A 21,954-nucleotide genomic window follows, 5' to 3' on the forward strand; every position below is an offset into this window, starting at 1 on the left:
AGCAGTGAATTTGGATCCAGAAGATCTGGGTCTGAGCTAGCCAATGCTACCCAGCCGTGGGACCCGGGAAAACATGGACGTTATTCTGGCGTGAGTTTCTTAGTCTGTCCACGAGGGCAGAGATGCACCATCATCGTGAGGATAAAATGAGATCATGGTGGAGGGGCCACACCACACGATGGTCACCTGGCTTTTCCTTATGGTTTCACATTCTCTTCCCATCAGGTCTTGCCTTTTTTGCCCATTATGACAACTCTGAATACAGTGAAGAGAAGAAAGCTGAGCTCCAGACAATAAACCTGAAATCGATGGACGGCAGGCTAACTTACTGCTGTCAGAGGCTTTCTTTATTACCATAGTAACTAAAGCCTGCAATTATTGTTTATTGTCAAATTTACTTCCCTGGTAAACAAAATGAGGCAATAATATGAAGATGGCTGGAAGAAATTCTAGAAATCCTGGTTCTTTTTGAGCTCTTTAGTCCTCATATTGTATTCTGAAGGCAGAAATGATCAAAGCAGGTTTACAGCATTAGAAATGAGAGGTTACAAAATGTGGGTGGGAAATAAGGGGCTAGTAGCATAGAAGGTGGTCCCCTGGGGAAGGGATCGGGGAATGCTCATTATTGGTGTTTTTTCCCAGATTTCCCTTCATGCGTGAGGCCTCCTAGGTGGAGCTCTCATGCCCAGCATGGTATCATGGATAAAACCCTAGGCCTGGAAAAAAGAGCCCTCCATTCAGTCCCCGGCTCTGTCACCAGCAAGCCTGTCTTCTTGAGCAAAGCATCACACCTTTCTGATTAATTCTTCTTTTACAGAGTGAGATCCCTAAGTGGCTTCCAGTTCTAAATCCCAGGGTTCTGACTTAGTCAGGAGCCTATGATTGCAGCCCCCACAGACCGTCACTAAATGTGGACAAGGCAACTTGCTCCACCTCTCCCTGGAGCCTTCCACCTATAATTACTCCCATTGCGCCAGGAAACCTTGGAATGGAAACATTTGTTTACAAATAGCTACATTTAGGTGCGAACAGCACAGTTGCCTCTGCTGTAGACTGCTAGCAGCCCACACTGGTCTTTGTGGGAAGCCCAAGAGCCTGCACACCCGGTACTCAACATTTCCACATTGATGGTAGGGCTCCCCGGCTTACAATCTGTTCTGTATGCCGTGCTCCATGATGCCAGTGGCCCAAAGTCACATTTGGTTTAAATAAAGTATGCTGGTCTGCAGCATGATCATCGCTGGACGAGGCCAAGGAAAATCCTCACGGCTACAAAATAGATGCATTGTCTCTTCATTTCAGTTGGCTGGCCCCTCTGAAACCAAACCAAACAATTCTGCTAAAACAAAGCCAAGGTAAAAGATTGAAGTCATGGAAATAACAGCCTTTGTCTTTGCACATTATTTTGCATTAAACCACCCTTAAGTTGGACCGAAAGACTTTTTTCCCCCCCATTAGATAACAACCGTACAGATGACTGCTATTATTAAGATGGTTACTTCTTTTTGTATTCATCCTGCATGATTAGTACCTTATTTGGGAATGAGTTGTTAATTTACTCTTTCGCAAGAATCACACCGTGAGTGTTGCTTAGTGTTTACAAGGCGACCGACTGTGGGATCCCAGTGCGCTAGGGGACCCCACTTGTCACCACGTGGCTCAAAAGGTCAATCTTCCTGAGTGCCATGCGGTAGCAAAGGGCTGATGGGTTTGGGGTGGGAGAGAGGAGGTGTCTCCAGGGCGAGTGTGTGGTCTGGGAGCAGGAGCCAGGGGTGGGGTCCGAGGCCAGGGCGCACTTTCAGAGTTCCGAGCTGTTTGCCTCATGCAAAGGTGACTCCCCCCTGCCCTTCTGCGTCTCACCAGCTGGTTGGCAGCAGGGAGGTAATACGGGGACACAGTTTTCCACCAGTTGCTTCACTGGGAGCCGAGGGCAGTGTGGACGTGGGCTGTGTGTGAGAGCGGGCCCCCAGGACCTGCAGAGGTCAAGGTGCTGAGCCAGGCGGGAAGCCCGTGGGAAGCAGCTTTTCTCAATACAGTGGCTAATCTGGGGCCTCCTTGTTTGACAGAGAGTCAAACAAGAGGAGAGTCGCCTCCTTCTAATGGCGACACGCCTGTAGAAGCCAGCATGGGCAGCCGCAGGTGCCCGGGCGGACCTGTAACCTAGGGCTCGAAGATAGGCTGTGAGTTTCGAATCTTCTAAGACACACTGGCAGCTGTCTCTGGATTTTAAAAAAGAGTGCTGAATAGAGGTGGTAGGATGTTATTTTCAAATAAACATTACCTTCTCCTTTTTCTAGGAACTATACATTGAGATTTATGCCGATCCCTATGTATGATGCTTCTCAAGCCCTAAAAACAAACCCTGAAAAAACAGAAGAGGCTCTGCAAAAGGTATTGGAGAATCAATAGCTGCATCATAAATTCACGTTTGAATCGAGTTTTGTTAGTAGTAATTCTGAACATATGAACAGTACTTTGTATTTTCCAAAGCTTTCTTTGACGTAAGTTTGTATTCTTGTGATCGCAGTTGGCATAACGTATGGCTGGGGGAGGAATAACATAAGAAAGACGAAAGCTGGGGCGCCTGGGTGACTCAGTCAGTTAAGCGTCTGCCTTTGGCTCAGGTCATGATCTCAGGTCCGGATCGAGTCCTGCATCGGGCTCCCTGCTCAGCACGGAGTCTGCCTCTCCCTCTGCCCCTCCCCCCTGCTTGTGCACTCTCTGTCAAATAAATAAGTAATGTTTTTTTTAAAAAAGAAGACGAAAATTTGTCATGAGGTTTAAGTGGAATAACATTCTTACACCGTCAGCATTCTAGTACTTACCCACAGATAGCCTCTTGTTCATCCTTCAGAGACTGTGTGGAACTGAATGTCAGCTGGCGCACAGCCTTTAACCTCAGCAGCTAGAACCTTCCTTTCTTCTCTTTTTTTTTTTTTTTAAGATTTATTTATTTGAGGGGCGCCTGGGTGGCTCAGTCATTAAGCGTCTGCCTTCGGCTCAGGTCATGATCCCAGGGTCCTGGGATCGAGCCCCGCATCGGGCTCCCTGCTATGCAGGAAACCTGCTTCTCCTTCTTCTACTCCCCCTGCTTGTGTTCCCTCTCTTGCTGTGTCTCTCTCTGTCAAATAAATAAATAAAATCTTTAAAAAAAAAAAAAGATTTATTTATTTGAGAGAGAGAGAGCACAGGAGGGAGGTCAGAGGGAGAGGGAGAGAGAGAATCTCAAGCAGACTCCCTGCTGAGTGTGTTGAGCATGGAGCCCTGCACAGGCTCGATCTCTGGACTCTGAGAAATGACCTGAGTCAAAATTGAGTTGGGCTCTTAACCGACTGAACCACCCAGGCGCCCCCCTTCCCTTCTTTTCCTGTCAAGAAATTTAGGATATGGATGAGAACTCCTTGTACCATCTTTGTTCAGAGATGTGTCTAATTCCACACCCATTCCCGCCTCCTTTCTGACAACCCCAGAGGACGACGGGGATCTCCCCCTTCGAAGTCGAGCCATCCATGGTGCCCGTGACCCCACCGTCTCTGTCTGGGCTGGAAACTTGCCCTGAGAGGCATTCTCTTGCTCTGCCACATCTCCATCCTTCTCTTCCTATGGTTATGGTTACCTTTTTTGATTTTTAGGTATGCTCGAGGATTTCCCATCTGAAGAAACCTACTCCACCTTTACTATGGGGGTGGGGCATCTTTGAAATCTTCCCTCCCTCTTTGTTCGCCCATCTGGTGGTACCATCCAGCTTCCCACGCTTCACGTTTCTTCCCCACGTCTTCCATAGCCATGCCATCATCAGGTTTACAGAATCTACAGCATAAACCTCTTCCTTTAGCTCTCTTCCTATCACAGATGCCTTTGTTCAAGCCTCATCACTTTTCAGCAGGATTTGTGTTGTTTTCTTGGTTGCAGTCAAAAAGAGCCATCTTCTTTCACAGCAAATTTGAGCAGACTAACCTCTTCAGCCCACCTCTCCCCATTCCATCCCTGGCCCTCAGTGGCTTTTAGAGTAGAACCTCCTCTCCTTGAACCGGTGTAAAATTGTGCCCAGGATCCGCCTCCTATCCACTGCCACCTTTTCATCTCTTACCAACCCTGCCTCTTTGCTCTGCTTTACTTCAGGGAACTTGTTAGAGATGCGAATTCTTGGGTCTCAGAAATGGGGGTGGGACTCAGCAATCTGTTTTTACAAGCTCTTCTGGTGGCTGCAAATTTGGGAATCACTGCTCTGATCCAGAGGATACTCATGCTTTCCCCACTACCTACCATGTGTGTCTGTCGAGGTTGAAGGCAAGTGTCAGCTCATCTGGAAACTTCTCAGAGCCTCTTTCCTCCTCTGTGTAGGGGGTCTTCTCAGAATTTCCTGTGCTTGTCTCTGTCACTGGCCTTGTGACATCCTTTACGTTACCTGACTCCATATATTTTTTTCTCTCAGTGACTATGAACTCCTTGAAGGCAGAGCCTATGTATTTTTCATCTTTTTAGATGTTCAGCAGCTAGTACAGTGCCTGCCATACATGCTTGGATACTCCTTAGACTTCGTTGAATAAAAGGGAATAAGGTAGGGTGGGGGGAGGGAAAGCTGTGATGTGGCAACAGAAATCATCCAAGATTTGTATTCAGAAGATCTGACTAGGGGCGCCTGGGTGGCTCAGTCGGTTAAGCATCTTCCTTCAGCTCAGGTCATGATCCCGGGGTCCTGGGATCGAGCCCTGCATCGGGCTCCCTGCTCAGCGGGGAGCCTGCTTTTCCCTCTCCCTCTGCTGCTCCCCCTGCTTGTCCTCTCTCTCTATGTCAATAAATTTAAAAATCTTCAAAAAAAAAAAAAGATCTGACTAAATCAAACTCTTTTCAGCTTTGTAATTTACATAAGTTACTTAATTTTTCCGAACTTTGGTTTCTTCATCTATATAAAACCTACAGCTAGATAGGAGCTATGTTTAGCTGACATTTAACATACGGTTCATGCTGGGTGCCTGACACTATTATAAATGCTTTACATAAATTAACACTGATAATCTATAAAATAAATCCATGAGATAGGTTTGTTATATCCCCATTTTGCACATAAGAAAACCGAAGCACAGGATGGCTAAGGAATTCGCCTGTGGTGCCAGGGACCAAACCAGGTAGTATATGTGAAAAAAAGTTTGTAAACCACAAAGCAACATAAAAATCTTAGACCTCTTTATAGTTTCCCAAAGGATATTAGCAACTTGTAACAAAAGACATATCCTAGAGACACCAGGTTTCTGGGTTTAGATTTGACAGGCCAAGAGTTTGGCACTCATCACTCCCATCTTCACAACAAGAAAAAAGCTGAACAGACAGAAAATTGGTGACTCTTCTCAGATCCATCAAAGAATTGAGGCAAAAGCAAAGTAGACTGCCACCCTGGAAACTGGACATGTGGGAATTTAGAGAATCACAGTGAATCAAAGCCAAGATTGGCTTACCAGGGACAGAAGCTAATGGGGGTCAGTAACTCAGAGGAGTGCTTAACCAGCAATTGAGGAGTTGCTGGAGGCTTAGTGTGGACTAGATTAAGAGTTAAAAACTCCTAGGGGCACTTGGGTGGCTCAGTCAGTTAAGCATCTGCCTTTGGCTCAGGTCATGATCCCAGAGTCCCGGGATTGAGCCCCAAGTTGGGCTCCCTGCTCGGCAGGGAGCCTGCTTCTCGCTCTGCCTCTCACCCCACTCATGCTTGCATGCTCTCTCTCTCAAAAATATAAATAAAATCTTAAAAAAAAAAAAAAGTTAAAAACTTCTAGGGGCCCAGTCTTAGCGAGGTCCTGATCCCTTCATGGTCTTTACCTCCTGGAACCCCACCAGGTCATCACAGGAAAGACTGGAGAAAAATCCTCTCATGTTTCTGGTAGGGGGAAGGGAACAAGTAGCCATTTTGAAATCTACCTAGAACATTCCGTTGTTTATAACAGAGACGTACACTCAAGAGAAACTACACTACCGGAGCCTTATCTGATCTAGCAAAAGACAGACAATCCCAGCCTTCCTGTTTCACAGAAGGGAAGAAAAAAAAAAAGCCAAGAAATACTTTGGCAGGTCACAGCCCAGGGACTCAGGCCTACTAAATAAAACCTAGATTTAATCATAAGATCATAGAATTATTCCCTTCACTAACACCTAACCACCACATCAAGTGTGGTAACAGTGGATTACAAATGAGGAAAGCTGTAAGACACTCTATTTAAGAAGGGATTTCTAGGGAAATTCCAAAGCAACCAGGGAGATAAAAACAAGGACATGGGAAGAAATTAAAGTCTTTTTAATTTCAAAGTGTCCAGCATAACTCAGCTTCTAGCCAGATTAACATAAAATTGCACATTAAAAGCCTGATTACCTCAGTTCCTGTTATCAGATACATCATACCCAGTCAACAACAACAAAAATAAATTAAAAAAAAATTTTAAGACATGCTAAAAGGCAAGAAAAAAAAAAACAACGCATTATGAAGAGACAAAGCAAACGTCAGAACCAGACTCAGATATGACACAGATTTTGGAATTATCAGACAAAATTTAAAATAACTGATTAGTATATTAAGGGCTGTAATGGAAAAAGTAAAACACATGCAAAAACAGATGGGTAATGTAAGCAGAGAGAAACTCTAAGAAAAAAATCAAAAGGAAAATCTAGAGGTCAGAAACACTAACAGAAATGAAAAATGCCTTTTATGATCTTGTCAGTGGACTGGACACAGCTAAGGAAAGAATCATTGAGCCTGAAGATAGGTCATTGGAGACTTCCCACTGAAAAACAAAGAGAAAAAAAGGAATGGAGGGCAAAACCAGAACAGAATATCCCCAAACTGTGGGACAGTTACAAAAGATAGAGCATCCATACAGTGGGAATGCCAGAGGGAGAAGAAAGACAAGGGAACAGAAGAAATAGTTGAAATAATAATGACTGAGAATTTTCCAAATTTAATGATAGACACCAAACCACAGATTTAGGAATCGCAGAGAACACCAAGTAGGATAAATACCCCCCAAAATCTACATGGAGGCATTTCATATTTAAACTGCAGAAAACCAAAGACAAAGAAAAATTCTTGAAAGAAGCTAGGGGCGGGGGGGACCACTTTACATATTGAGAAATAAGGATAAGAATTGTAGCCGACTTTGGGTCAGAAATCATACAAGCAAGAAGAACGTGGAGTGAAATATTTAAAGTGTCAAAAGAAGAAGATCTAGCAGCCTAAAATTCTGTATCTAGCAAAATTTTTCTTCAAAATTAAAGGAGAGGGTGCCCGGGTGGTGCAGTCACTTGAGTGTCTGACTCTTGATTTCGGCACAGGTCGTGCTCTCAGGGTCGTGAGATCGAGCCCCGCGTTGGGCTCCGTGCTCAGCACAGAGTCTGATGGAGACTCTTTCTCTCTCCTTTCCCTCTGCCTCTCCCTTCCCCCGCCCCCCACTCTCTCTCTCAAATAAATAAATAAATCTTAAAAAGTAAAGGAGAAATCAAAACATGCAAAGATAGTGTTATGAGGAGAGGGAGAAGTTGATGATACTGTATTATAAGGAACCTGCACTATTTGCAGATTGGTACAGTGTTCTGTGACAGTGGACTTGAAATAGTTGCGTATTGCAAATGCTAGGGCAACCACTAAAATAATTTTAAAAGAAGTGTAGTTAATATACTAAGGAAGGAGAGAAAAGTGTAATCATATACGGTCCTTAAAACCAGAGAAAGCAGAAAAAGAGGGGAAAATAAAAGAAGAAACCGAAGAAATGCCTCGTCTGCAAATACGTTAATTGTAAAATTTGTGTTTTCTTAAATGAAAATTTGGTGACTTTACAAGTGATAATTATCAGGGTTTTTTTCTATAATACTTACTATACTCTTATATATTTAAGGTTTCATTTTTTTTTTTTAAAGATTTTATTTATTTATTTGAGACAGAGAGAATGAGAGAGACAGAGAGCACATGAGAGGGGGAAGGGTCAGAGGGAGAAGCAGGCTCCCTGCCGAGCAGGGAGCCCGATGCGGGACTCGATCCCGGGACTCCAGGATCATGACCTGAGCCAAAGGCAGTCGCTTAACCAACTGAGCCACCCAGGCGCCCCTTAAGGTTTCATTTTAACAGAACTCTATTCCCCAGAAGAAATATACTCTTTAATTTTACTCTACTAAAGAACAACATTGTGATCCTGTAATCAATCTTTAGGAGTTTTGTTTTGTTTTAAATAGAAGATTCCTACGCTGAAATGCCTTGTATGCTGCTGCTGTTTTCAGCAGTGACACTGAAGGTGTTGATAGGCTCTAGGTGGCCGTCCCGGTCACTGCTGCCCAGGGGGCCTGGCAGACATGGTAATAACAATTTGGGCCCTTTCCCGCCCATTTGGCCTCAGTCGGGCCGCCCATCCTCAGCCTGTGGGAGGCGGGGTCTCTGTCCCTGGTCTGGAATGGTGCAGGGAAGGAAGGTTTATCCTGCTAATCCAAGATGCAAATACTCTCATTGTTATTCTTCCTTCCCCTTGCACTGGCTTTTAGAAATGAGTTTTGAATTTTTTTTTTTTTTTAGATTTTATTTATTTGACAGAGAGAGACAGGGAGAGAGGGAACACAAGCAGGGGGAGTGGGAGAGGGAGAAGCAGGCTTCCCGCAGAGCAGGGAGCCCTATGCGGGGCTTGATCCCAGGACCCTGGGATCATGACCTGAGCCGAAGGCAGACGCTTAACAACTGAGCCACCCAGGCGCCCCTGAATATTTTTTTTTTCTAAAAAAACTCCCTCCAGGCTTAGTCTGTACAACATCATTGGTGCCCCTGGGGAAGGTCTGCAAATGCATGGGCCAGCCTTGGGTGCACGGCCCATACGTGAGCTGAGCCTCTCGTACAAGCTGCTCTCACAACTGGCCCCCAGACAGTGCTTAAGGAGACCAAATGTAAAAGGATAAATAACAAAGCAAAAGTACCCAAAGCTGGGTGGCAGTGTGTGCCTGTTACATTTCAGGCAAGAATTTTTTTTTTTTGTTTTTGGCAAAAACATTTTCCATCGATGGTAATGAGCCTTGGAAAGAGATGACTTTTTGGGAAACAGCAAGAGAAAATTAATAAAATGTCATATTCTTAATGTGTCACTTTAACAATATTTCGTTTCAGGGATCTCTTCATTTTTGTAATTCCTTCATTAATGTTTAGTAGAAAGGTACATTTTGTTCTGCTTTATGGTTTCCAGGGATGATAGTAATTATAGTCTGTATTTTAATTGTCTCTAATTGGTATTAAGTAGTAGTAATTTTAGCGTATGGAAAATTAAAATGAAAATGTAATAATACTGGGCGCCTGGGTGGCTCGGTTGGTTAAGCGACTGCCTTCAGCTCAGGTCATGATCCTGGAGTCCCGGGATCGAGTCCCACATCGGGCTCCCTGCTCAGCAGGGAGTCTGCTTCTGCCTCTGACCCTCCTCCCTCTCCTCCTCTCTCCCATTCTCTCCCTCTCAAACAAAAAAAAAAAATCTTAAAAAAAAAAAAAAAAAAAAAGAAAATGTAATAATACTGAGAGCCTCACAGTTATAAGAAGTTCTTAACCAGGGGACTACAGTGACAAATTAAAAGCCAGATGGTTAAGTGGTATTATTAAAAACAAATGAAAACAACAACTGGAAAAAAAAAACCCAGATGGTGCAATTACTGATCTCAAATCATTCTTTGCAGACATCTTCATACATGTCCATCAGTCCCAGTAGTTAACCCTGCAGTTCTTGTTCAACGTATACCCCTTGCATATTCTTCCTAAACACTTCATTTTAATCTAGTCATCATTTGTACGTTTGAACTTTTAATAGGAGATTGTGTATAAAAATACAGATTCTCAAGCAACTTCAAATGTTCTTATTCTCTGTGGAAATCTGTTTTCTTATTTTCTCTACTTTGCAAAATCAGTCCTGTTTTTGAGATAATATGAAAACCTCATGAATTAATGAAACTAGTATATGTCTTTGATTGTACCAGCCTGTGGCCTTCAGATTTTGTACATATTTTCTCCTTTTTCCCCTTCAAATAGATAGTTTTCTCAGTGCCAATGGATTCTGCCTCCTCAAGGCTGAGAGTTTCAGAGGGTGCCATCCATACACCTTGGGGATATTTATTTAGCTTTGCAACTGTTGAGTGGTTAAAGACTCATGAGGGAGAGATTGTGATTGTGTGCAAGAAAGCAGGAAGTCGCTGCATGGGATCTCCAGCCGCGTGGGCACTTAAACCCTTGCTCATCTTTGTCAGCTACCGAGTCACATAAAATTACTCCCATGATCTGCAGGTTACATCTCTAACACACCAAGAGTGCATCACAGTGACGGCCCGCTTCCCGACTCCTGTGTTGTATGGAGTCAAGGCGCAGGCAGGAGTGTGAATCAGAGCTTGGGTTTCAAGTTCAGCACCTGGCTCTTTCCCTTATCACTTCACCCTCCGCTGAGTCAAATGTGTTCTTGAGAGATCCATGTGCTTGCTTTTCAGATCGAAAACTATCTGCTCCGGAATCACGAGACCCGAAAGTACCTGCAAGAGCAGGCCTACCGCCTACAGCAGGGCATTGTCACCAGCACCACGCAGCAGGTAAGAGGGCGCCGCTCTCCCTGGCTCACCCACAGCAGCCACTTTTCAGAGCAGGGGACACAGCGTCTCTGTCACCTGAATCATCCCCAGTGGAACAGTACGAACTGGTTTCTGAAGATGACGACAAAGGGAAGTAGAGTGCGGGGGCGGCGGAGGTGTAGGGTGAGGAAAATGTAGGCTGATTCTAATGCTAAAAATGCGCTTTTAATTGCTGATGATTTTGTGCCTTTTAAAATCTTAAAAGAGTACCAGAGAGAATCAAAGGGCTATCTTACAGGAGAACTAGAACCGCTTCTTTGCATCTATCCCAGTTACTGGAAGCAAATGAGGTGATGTCATCAAAGTTCAGAGGGGGATTTATTTGGGACCATGAATTCTACTCCTAGCCACTTATTAAACAGATATGAGGACACAATTAAAATGGGTTCAGACATGGACTCAGAAATTTGACCCCCAGTATTCCATATGCACAAAAAGTTCTTTGAGGAAATTCTCTAGCGTAACGATGAAAAATAAGAGAGTATGCAGTATGAGATGTAAATAAGAAACTGTAGCAGAAATGAAATCCTTGAAGTCACAAAAGTTGAAGGAAAGCTTTTAAAAATTGGACAGTCTGCTGGGAGCTACAGCAGACACGGGATTACATTTCTTTCTGTGGGGATCCCATAGTCATAATTCTGTAACTGCATTTTAGTGGGTTTAAAATTTTAATATCAACTCAGACAAGAAGGGAAAACCTCATTATTGTTACGTTAAAAAATGTGAATGTTAGAAATCTTAATGTAAAAGTATTGATACTAACTAAAATTAGAAATTGAAGAGGGAGAAATTCGGGTGGGAGTTATTAAGTACGCTGAATTTTTAGTTTTTATTTTATGGACTCAACTTCTTTTCTATCATTCCTTCTTAAATCAAAAATACAAATATAGTTAACTATACTGGAATTAAAATAATATATTTAGAAAAATACAAATTAAGTCTGCTATTTAAATTTCACATGGAAGCCACCAGAAGAATTTAAAAAGCAGCGGGTTTCCAAGTGTTTTTCTCAGCAGGGTGACTGGTAGGCAAAGTTTGTCATTTGAGACCATTTTTTTAATGGTTTGCACTGTTTTCTTACCTTGTGCAAATGTCATTTTAATTTTTTTGCTGTTGCTTTTTCTTAAAAGAGAATGAAAGAAAAATGTCCACAATAAAAGCATCATGTATAATATTCCAAGTAGGTAAAATTATCTGGAACACTGCATAGGTCTGCATAGAGGTTTGTGAAAGGGTCTTCACCAGGATGTGCATGAGGGTTATCTCAGGAGGTGTGATTTAAGTGAGTTTTATTCTCATATACTTCACAGTATTCTTTGAAACCTTTATGGCATTGAATAAGAATACAAAGACCATGTATTCTTTTTAAAGACAAAGTAAAGCGATGTATATTGAGAAAAAAACAGTAATTATGAATATTGGTGAAGTAGCAGGGAGTTTTGAAAAAGAAAACAAAAGTTTGCCCTTACCAGTGCCTGAAAAATCTATTTTTTTCCCCCTGCAAGGGACTAATATTAGCTTAGTACTTTATGGTTTACTGTTATTTCCTGGTTTTAGTGGTGAACATTAAAATCAACGAGAGTGCTAAAATCTTACATCGAACCTTTGCCTCGGATTCCTTTATGAGCTGCCATAATGCAGGCTTGTCTTAATACAGTATCCTTCCAACTCTCCCCCTCATTCACAGGGGATTTTGCCTATCCAAAAAAATTACTGCAGCAACCTTTAATGCTAATCCTTAAAAGTAAGTTTCGTCTTCTCAACCTAGAGGAAATGGTACACGGGGGCGCGTAGTGCGGATGTTTAATTCTGCATGGGTGACATCCGTCTGAATTATTTGAGTCACTATGTAGTAGGTATATTGCCACCTTTTCTCTTTGGGGATTTCTTAGGACATTCTGATTAGCAGTTTTCAGACTTTAATCGTTTCAGCCACTTTAAGAGAGATTTATCTCCTTCTTACTGAAACTTCTTCTCGAAGTTTCCAGAAATCTGAATACAGAAAAAACAGACCTTCTGTGACTAATGTCCTGGCCAGCTGTGTAGCCGGTCATCATTCCCAAGCGACACTGAAGGTATTACAATGACATCTCATAACTGCTCACGTCTTCCTTTAGGAATCACCTCTGTAAGACTCCGTACTTTCCCTTTGCTTTCAGTCTGTTCTTTTCCATCTCATGAACTCTCTTCATCAGAAGTCAGCAGATCTTTTCTGTGTACGTGCGTCGTAGTCACTATGTACATGAAGGAGGCGGCTCTTCCAATAAAACTTTATTCATAAAATCAGGCCCGGACACACCCTCACCCACATGGTCTTAATTTATTTCTTTCCAGTCCTTTTTCCTATGTGGATTTTTTTTTTTAAACACTGAAGTAGTAAAATTTATATACTTTGGAAAAATAAAAAATAAAAACAGGCCCAGAATTGCCTGTAGCTTGCCGAACTCCACTCTTCTCACTCTGAAACTTTTCCGACCATTTAAGAAAAGGGAGAAGGCAGTTTTATTGCCTAGAGCTACTTACCTGACACTTTCTCTTCCCACCTCAAATGTACAGTTTTTATACTTGCTTTCTTCTTTGCTACCCTGTCACTTTGTAACCTTTCCAAATGTGACCCAATCTGTACTGAAATGGCTCTCTCCGTGGTCTCCTGGTCACCAAGTCCCTGGGCTTTTTCTCCCTCTTCATCTGTTAATGAGAGGAGGCAGGATAGCGTAGACAACCCAGATTGAAGGACGGGCTCTGCTTTCCCTGTGGGTGTGAACTGATGTTAGTCACTTAAACCTGTTTCAGCCTTGATTTCTTCATCTGTGAAGCGGGGAGGGGGGTGGACAACACATCTCTGAAGATGCTGGGGGATTCACTGAGATAGAGCATGGGAAGTACTTGGCTCTTCACCAGTAAACCGTTAATGTTTGTTGCTGTTACTAGTCTTATTGTCACAGTTATCATCACGATTAACTACCTCATTCTTCCTAAGACTCACTGCTTCATTCATTGACAGTGTGCCATTTTGAATATCTTTCTGTGCTCTTGGGTCTTATCTGTCTCCTTTCTACATGACTCTTTACCCTTTCTTCTTCCAAATGCAGTCCTTTTTCTAAGTTTTGTACTTAGTGCTTCTTTTCTTTAGCTATTTATCTACTCTTACCATTTTGACCCTCCAGCTGTGGAGGACTCCTGGGTCAATCCCTGTTTTTTTCCAGCAAGTTTTATCTTGTCAACACTAGTTTAGCATTTCGGAGATAGGGGGTGACTAAGATGAAACTCATCCCTGGAACTCCTGATTTTACCAGTTCACTCTGTGGCATCGTCATTCACTGAGGATAGAACCCCCGGGGCCATCTTGGATGTCTCCTTTGCCGTGGCCAGCCAGTGGTCGCTGTGCCCACCCATTGACCTTCCAAGTGTCTTTGCACTTGTTCTTTTTTTTTTTTTCCAATTCCATTGCCAGCCCTCTTGCTCAGGTGTTTTTATCAACTCACTTCCAGGTCTTCTTTTATAAGTACCACGGGAACTGGTATATCCACCTTCCACGTCTCCTTCTGCTCTCTACAGCCCATGTCCTTTGCATCAGGCAGGGAAGCTGAGTCCCCAAGAGTGCTATGGGGTGAGGATTTTTAGACCCTCATGGTTGTGGGAGGAGCCGGGGCCAGATGCCCTGTGCCTCATACACCCTGTTCCATCTCCTTAGCCTGTGCCTGAGTCTCTCACTCTCTTGCCTTAGCCGAACTTTTCCAGTCCCATTTCCCACAATAAAGCACCCTGATCCTAATCAGGAAATAGGATTCGTAGGTGTCTGGATGTGCCATTGCTTATGTTTATTCTTTTGCTTAAAATTCCCTTCTACTTTCTAAATCTGTAGAAATCGTTCAGGACCCAGTTGAAAAGCCACCTTCAACCTCAGCTAGATGGGATCCCCCCCTTGGCTGAAATCTTGTACATTTGTATCATTCCTGTGTTCACTGAATGCATACTTACAAGGGTCTGCCGTGTGGCAGGCACTATTGTAGGAAATGGAGCCGAGCTTTGGCAGTGGACAAAAAGAACAAAACGGGGGTGCCCTTGTAGATGTTATATTATGAAGCACTCTCTATCTTGTGTTACTATTAAATGTGAATACTTCTTTCCACTTCTAGGCTTTTAAGTTGCTTGGTGGCAAAAGGCATATCTTATTCGGGACTGTATCTCATTCGGTTTTAGGTGTTCAGTCTATTTCTCTTGAATTGGCTAAAGAAATTGACATGGAGGCAGATTTCTGCAAAAACGGTATTTGCTGGAACTGGGGACAGTTATAACAAGTGGAGAGCAAGTTCAGGGCGCCTGGGTGGCTCAGTTGGTTAAGCGACTGCCTTCGGCTCAGGTCATGATCCCGGAGTCCCGGGATCAAGTCCCGCATTGGGCTCCCTGCTCAGCGGGGAGTTTCCTCCTCCCTCTCCCTCTGACCCTACCCCCTCTTGTACTCTCTCTCTCTCAAATAAATAAAATCTTAAAAAAAAATAAACAACCTCTCTTATTTAAAAAAAAAAAAAAAGAGTTCTAAGTTCTGACCTTGGGTTCTATAATAACTCAGTATATTTGAAAAAACCTAAGTAGTCACCAACAAGTGTGACATGAGTTAGTGGTGTGATTTAGCTGCCAGAGAAGCCAGTTTGACTGGTACCACATTAATGGAAGTTTATTTGCTCCAGTAAAGAAGGTGCTGGCCCTGTTCAGCTTACCGATCCCCTCCTCCTGTGTCACAATCTATTTTATTGAGAGGGGTATATTTCATGAAGGTCCAAGATGGAAGAGACAATTCAGAGAAGGAGCCTGGGGTGGGGAGAGGGTTGGGGACTGTAAGATTATCACCATAGTAGAATGGCAAGAGGACCCGGGAATGTGAAGCCTGAAGAAAAACAGATTAGGGAAGAAGAGATACCTGTGTTGAGATGTGTGCTAGACCGTCCCGTGGAAGAGAGCCTGCGATTGATCTACAGGGTGTCCTTGGTGACTGCCTCATGACACACATTTCAGGAGTCTCTTTGGCCTCCCGATTATTAAGGATGACCAACTTCATGATGCCTTATCCACCTGCCTCTCAAATGAGTCCTGTGTGGCCTCAGACGTGTATCAGTTCCTTTCTTAGTATGTGGTTTACTTGTCTCTTGGAATTAAGTATTGCTTCTTGGTAAGATCTGAATTATGGATGACTCTTTGCTTTAGGAAGCACAGATCAATACAAGAGAAGAGTTAGAATTTACATCAATTAAGAAGATATTTTAAAACATATAGTTGGTTCTCTGCAGGGCATTGTGAAAATGCATCAAGTTAAGATATGGTCGCTCCTGACATGCTTAGATTTTGGTGAGCATTATTCATAGAACTTCTTTTTCCTCTGGGGAGCTCTGGGTCCTTCACTTCTGTAACCTCAGGACATTTGATAGGAATAGGAGCTGTTCTTAATGTACAATAATGTTGACTTAGTGACCCTGTGTCGAGGGAATGAGTGCTGTGAGTGGTGTTACTTTACTGGGTTGTCTTCATAATAGACTAGAAAAAGAAACGGGGTAGATGTCATGAACCTGATTTTCTAGAAGAGGAGGGCAGGAGGGATGGTGATACTGTCGCTCTGTATTCAGACCGTAAGTCTTCTGAGTGGTGTAGCCAAGTTTCTGTTATTGCAGAATTTATGGGGGAAAGAGGGCTGACTTTGGCTTCCTGTAGTTGTTAGATCAGATAATTCAAAATAGAGCAAGTGTGAATTTTAAATAAAAAATATTACTAGATTGCCACCTCTTCTGAGTGAATGATCAGAGGGGATGGGACTCTGGATATCTGAGGTCTCTGGAAGAATTAATAATTTTTTAAGAACATGAAATAGGCTGTAGTTCTGATCAGAATACTGGAGAAACTTTGTAAATCACACTGTTTATCTCTTTCTTTAGAATTCTTAGCTTTCTTCATGCTTCTCTCTATAAATGCAAACGCAAAAGGATATAATCTTGCGTCTGTGGTATTTTTTGTCTACAGTAGTGATCTACCACTTCCCTCTGGGCTTCACGCTTAAGTCCATGGAGTAACAGAATGATTCAGATGTAATTAACCTGGGAGAGGGGCTTTCACGGAGTAGAAACTAAATGTTGTCAACTTTATTATTGCCTGTGTTAAAAGAACTTCAACTTGGCTTTTCTTGGGGAGGGGTGGCTTTTAATTTATGTGGAAAAGTACCTGATATAATTGAATTAGTTTTAAAAATATTAATTTCCAGGCACCTGGGTGGCCCAGTCGGTTAAGCGTCTGCCTTCACCTCAGGTCATGATCCCAGGGTCCCAGGATTAAGCCCTGAGTCAGGCTCCCTGCTCAGTGGGGAGTCTGCTTCTCCCTCTGCGTGCCGCTCCCCCTGCTTGTGCTCTCTCTTTCTCTCAAATAAGTAAATAAAATATTTTTAAAAATATTAATTTCCAGGGATGTTATGATTCTGTAATATTGGGACCAACTGGCTGTGGGCACCATCTTGTAGTCATTTCAACCATCGCCAGACTACACAGTCCATTTCTCTGTTTCCTCAGTACCTAGCACTATGTCTGACATAGAGGGTACTCAATAAAAATTAATGAAGGAGAGTTACTATCTAGCTAAGTGTCACGGAGTAGCCATGAAATTCTGAATCATCCAGAAGGGCACACTTCTGTTCTACATGCTGCATTTCCTAAGGCAGGAAAAAGGACTGAAGTCCCTGAGATGTTTTACTGGAGTTAATGTTGCCAAAGGCTGCTGATACGAACAGATAAATTAATAACTGGCTATATATAAGCTACCTTCTCGAATGTTCCAGTTAGAAGATGTTTTTGTCCTCATTCATTCCCTGTTTTCTTCTGTCTGAATATTGGCCATGCTGCCTTGGATGCTTGCTGTCGTTTTAATGGCATGGAGCAGATGATTGACAGAATATGTGTGAAAGTACAGGACCATCTCAACTCTTTACGAAATTGTGTGGGAGACGCTGTCCAGGAAGACTTAAAGTCCGCAGAAAGGCTCATGCGTGATGCGAAGAACTCTAAAACGGTGAGTTTCACTTCAGGCTACGTGAGCGTCTTACATAATAAAAAGCTTTTTTGAACTTCAATTCTAGAAACTAGTTCCAATTTTTTTAGCTTTCTACCCAATGTCAAGGTAACTAACAAGTGGCAGAGTGAATGGAGTTCCTCTTTGCCTCCTTTCTGTTCCCTGGGCTAATTACCGGTCATCAAAATATAGAATAAAAAGTAGGGGTCCCGGGGCGCCTGGGTGGCTCAGTTGGTTAAGCGACTGCCTTCGGCTCGGGTCATGATCCTGGAGTCCCAGGATCGAGTCCCGCATTGGGCTCCCTGCTCAGCAAGGAGCCTGCTTCTCCCTCTGACCCTCCCCCCTCTCATGTGCTCTCTCTCTCTCATTCTCTCTGTCTCAAATAAATAAATACATAAATAAATTAATTAATTAAAAAAAAAAGTAGGGGTCCCATGTGGTGACAAGGGATATCATCGGGTCCTGAAGAACTGAGAGGTAGAGTTGTCGTTTACGTGGGCAGCGGCTCATTTAAAATTATTCTAAGCTGATAGCATGAAACTCCCCTCTGTCACCTCTAAAAGGAAGCTTCTTTCAAATTAGAATTTGGTCCCCAAAATGTGACTTCATGGAGAAAAGACTAACGGGGGTCAGAGAACCTGGGGCCTGGGCCTGGCTCTGCTCTTGGTCACACAGCCCTCGACTGTTGTGAGTAAGAGGATCTTGAGCAGCAAACACCTTCATATCCCAGAGGAAGACATCAAGAGGCACGGAGGTAGCATACTGGTCCTGAACCCCAGTTTATTAATCTGTATAAAGAGCCTTTGATCGAGAACAGATTCTCTCTAATAATATTTCTTACCCTTTTCACTAACTCTGCAATGACTTTGGTACTTATTTAAATAGTTACAGAGATGTTATTTGTATTTTTATTACAGTTGTTACCAAACTTATACCATGTCGGGGGGACGTCTTGGGCAGGAACCAGTGGCTTGTTATCCGGTCCCATTCAAGAGACCCTGGAATCAATGGCTGGAGAAGTGACAAGAGTTGTAGATGAACAACTGAAGGTTTGTGGAGTTTCTGTTGTTTTGGAAAATGAAATCGTTATGACAACCATGTGTGATTGCATTTCATACCGTAGCGGCTTACGTCTTAGAGATTTGTGTCTGTGTGCGTGCGCCCACCACATGCACGGGTCGTGAAGATCGAATACTGCGTCTGTTCTAGCTGTGGTTATAAGTGTGCGCATAGCTTCTTACCTAATGAGATCAAGTAAGACCTAGAGAATTTGTATTGTTGATGGTAAATCTCTAAATGCATTTTATGAGTCACCATTGATGAGGGAACAATGGATTTCTACTTACAAGGCAGAAAGAGAAGTCTGCTTTAGGAAAAAATATCCTCTGGCATTACGTTTGATTTAGGGAACGGCCAGGGGGACGGGCGTTCCGTTTACAGTGCCAACAAGCTGCTGCTGTGGAGAGTCTCCCTCTAGGTGAAGAGGTAGCAGTCCTTACAAGGAGCTGGTTGAAAGACAAGGAAAGGGAGTTAGATGAAGTTACAAGGCACCCCAAAGTAGCAGAGGCTTGTCCACAGGCTCCCTGGCTGGGGGGAAGAAAAGAAAGTCTCTGAAATGTAACCTAAGACTAGATTTTTCTTAAGGTAACTTCAAAACACAACTACACAGAGAAGTTGTACCTTCAGAAGGTTGTCCTCATTTCCAATGTGCCTGTTCAAGGATGCCTTAAAAAAACTTGTCTAAATTTCTATAATTATTTGGTCTGTTTTCTTCTGAGAACGAAATTGCTTCAGCTCACAGGGATTTAATGTGGGACTCAGTAATAACTTCGCAACATGATAACTACTCCGCTTGTAAATTAAATTAATGAGGGATAAAATGTTGTGGATTATTTAGGAGTTTAAGCCCCTCTTGTCTTCCTGTGCATGTAATATGGAGAGACTCTTGTGTGTTGTCTTTATTTTATTTAATGTGGATATTTTGTATCCGTTCTGAGTAGAGACGAAGGGGCAGAAAAAGGATGGGCTGGTTGGTACAGAGTTCTGCCAGATTATTTGTTACCTAATGGCACTTGTTTTATCTTCCATGAAGGATACAGTATGTAAGAAGGATAGTATCTTTGTTGCTATTTATTTCTCACTTAAAAAATGAAACTTAGTCTGTGAATATTTAAATAATACTAACAAGTATAAAAGAAAGTAAAAAATCACTTGAAATCTCAGAGATAGCATCATTCTTAATATTTTAGTGAATTTCCAAACGTTCTGTGTCTACACACGCAATTGTACATATATATGTGGTTATACTGTAATAGTTTTTATATTCGGTACAGTGGCATGAATACAAGATACGTGAATAATCATCATTTCCTACAGTAGTTCACTATATGGATCTACCAGTGTATTTGGGAACCTCTGCCCACCTGTGTGTGTCTCTCCTTTGCTTTCACGCAGAACGCTTTGCCTCTGACACTTCTGGTCACCAGATATGTGGGAGTCCCGTGTCTCCCCCCCCCCCCCCCCCCCCCCCCCCGAGCAATTCTCTGGGACACCAGCTGGGTGTCCGACAACTTAACTCAGTTCTGACACTCTCTACCTGGAGAAGGTTCAGACCTCCCAGGTTGAGAGTTCAGTCTCACAAGCCTGCCCCCCACCCCTACTTCTGACGCCAAGGGCAAGTCTAGGTTGCCACCTGTGTTTCTGACTGATTGGCTGTGTAATTAATTGCCCGCGACACCCTGCCCAGGTGCGATGGATTAGCTAGAGCGGCTCACAGAACTCAAGGAAACCCGTTTACCACTTTGTGAAAGGATGTGATAAAGGGTACAGATGAACACCCCAAGGGAAGATGTGTACAGGGCAAGGTCTTTGGGGGGGGGCCGCAGAGCTTCCTGTCCTCGAGCGCCCCTCCCCGCACACCTCCACGTCTTCGCCAGTCTGGAAGCTTCATGTAGTCATGACTGATCATTAGCTCCATCTTCAGCCCTTCTTCCTTCTCAAGACAATGGGGAGCAGGGCTGAAAATCCCGAAAATTCAGACCTTCTGATTGTGATTTGGTCTCTCGGTGATCAGCCACCAACCCGGAACCATTCAGAAGCCCACCCAGCGTCACCTCATTAGAACAAAAGACACTCCTAGCACCCAGGATATTACAGGGGTTTTAGGAGCCCTAGGTGAGGAATCAGGGTCACAGGCGAAATTTTAGAACAAAAGATGCTTCTAGTGTTTTCTCTCAACTAGGAAATTACACGGGTTTCAGGAGCTCTGTGCCAGGAACTGGGGCCAGAGAGCAATACACGTATTTTCTGTTACCTCACAGCCGGCATTATTTATGGTCTAATTTCTGATTAATCTAGGTAGGGTAAATGCCTGTGACTGGCCCATTTCTATGTCAGACGGTCCGTTTCATACTTTCGTCTACATTTGCAGACTGTTCAGTGCGGACAGTTGTTCATGCTGCACACCACCATCACCAGTATTCATGTATTCATCTGTTCATGTTTGTCAGGATAGAGGATTAGAAAAATCTCATTTGGTCTTTCGGTGGTTGTTTTTAAATAGCCTGTATAGCTCAAGTAATTTTGTTATCCACTTGACTTATTTCTTCCTTTTGAAATTGTATATTTGTATCTATTGTCTAAGTTTTTTCCTTTAAAGTCTCTGGAGAGCTCCTTCCGTACTGAGAATTGGTTGGTGTTTAAATCAGCGTGAAACATCTGGGCTGAAGCCTTTATCTGTTGGTGGAAGGCTCCAGGGCTCTTCCCGCTCAGTCGTGGAGGCCCGTACAGAAAAAGGGGCCAGAAACTCAGAGTAGTTTGGAGTGCTGAGCCCCCCAACATGGAGAGCAGCTGTTTTGGAGAATCCCACAGTCCTGTGGTGGACTTTATGGGAGTGAGAAATAAAACTTTTGTTAAACCAAAAAAAAAAAAAAAAACAAACCCCAAAATCAGGGTGGAACATTGCGTCAGGAACATCCCTGCTGAACAGCTTCCGACTGTTTGTCTCAACTGTGGGCACGTCATCCCACGTACTTTTGCTCCGTTTCCTTCTCCGCACACCGAGGGGTTGGAATTGACTTGCCACTCGTTCTTGGGAGGGAATAGAGGGCAGAGATCTGAAGCAAAAGGCTTTTGAATTTTTCAAAGCCTGCAATGATGTCCGTCTATTTAGGACCAAAAATATTTTTCTGTAAATAGACATTCCCCACATTTTTTGGTGCCTGTCTGGCCCCTTGTCAGTATGAGTGTTTTTCTCCGTCACTGTTTCCTAATTTGCAAGTGTCAGAGCCTGTT

The 21,954-nt window shown here is 43.2% G+C and overlaps 1 protein-coding gene across 2 annotated transcripts in view; it reads left to right on the forward strand.

Annotated features, from left to right (window-relative positions):
• The window catches only part of CARMIL1 (capping protein regulator and myosin 1 linker 1), a 308,066-nt gene that overhangs the window by 204,411 nt on the left and 81,701 nt on the right, over positions 1–21,954 (forward strand). For both annotated transcript variants that reach the window (XM_021696859.1, XM_044917255.1), the window contains exons 23-26: positions 2,298–2,391; positions 10,477–10,575; positions 17,533–17,661; positions 18,579–18,710. In XM_021696859.1, the coding sequence (XP_021552534.1) occupies positions 2,298–2,391; positions 10,477–10,575; positions 17,533–17,661; positions 18,579–18,710 (454 nt within the window). The remainder of the gene's footprint in view (positions 1–2,297; positions 2,392–10,476; positions 10,576–17,532; positions 17,662–18,578; positions 18,711–21,954) is intronic.

This window comes from Neomonachus schauinslandi, chromosome 8, assembly GCF_002201575.2.
Source record: "Neomonachus schauinslandi chromosome 8, ASM220157v2, whole genome shotgun sequence".
Taxonomy (NCBI): domain Eukaryota; kingdom Metazoa; phylum Chordata; class Mammalia; order Carnivora; family Phocidae; genus Neomonachus; species Neomonachus schauinslandi.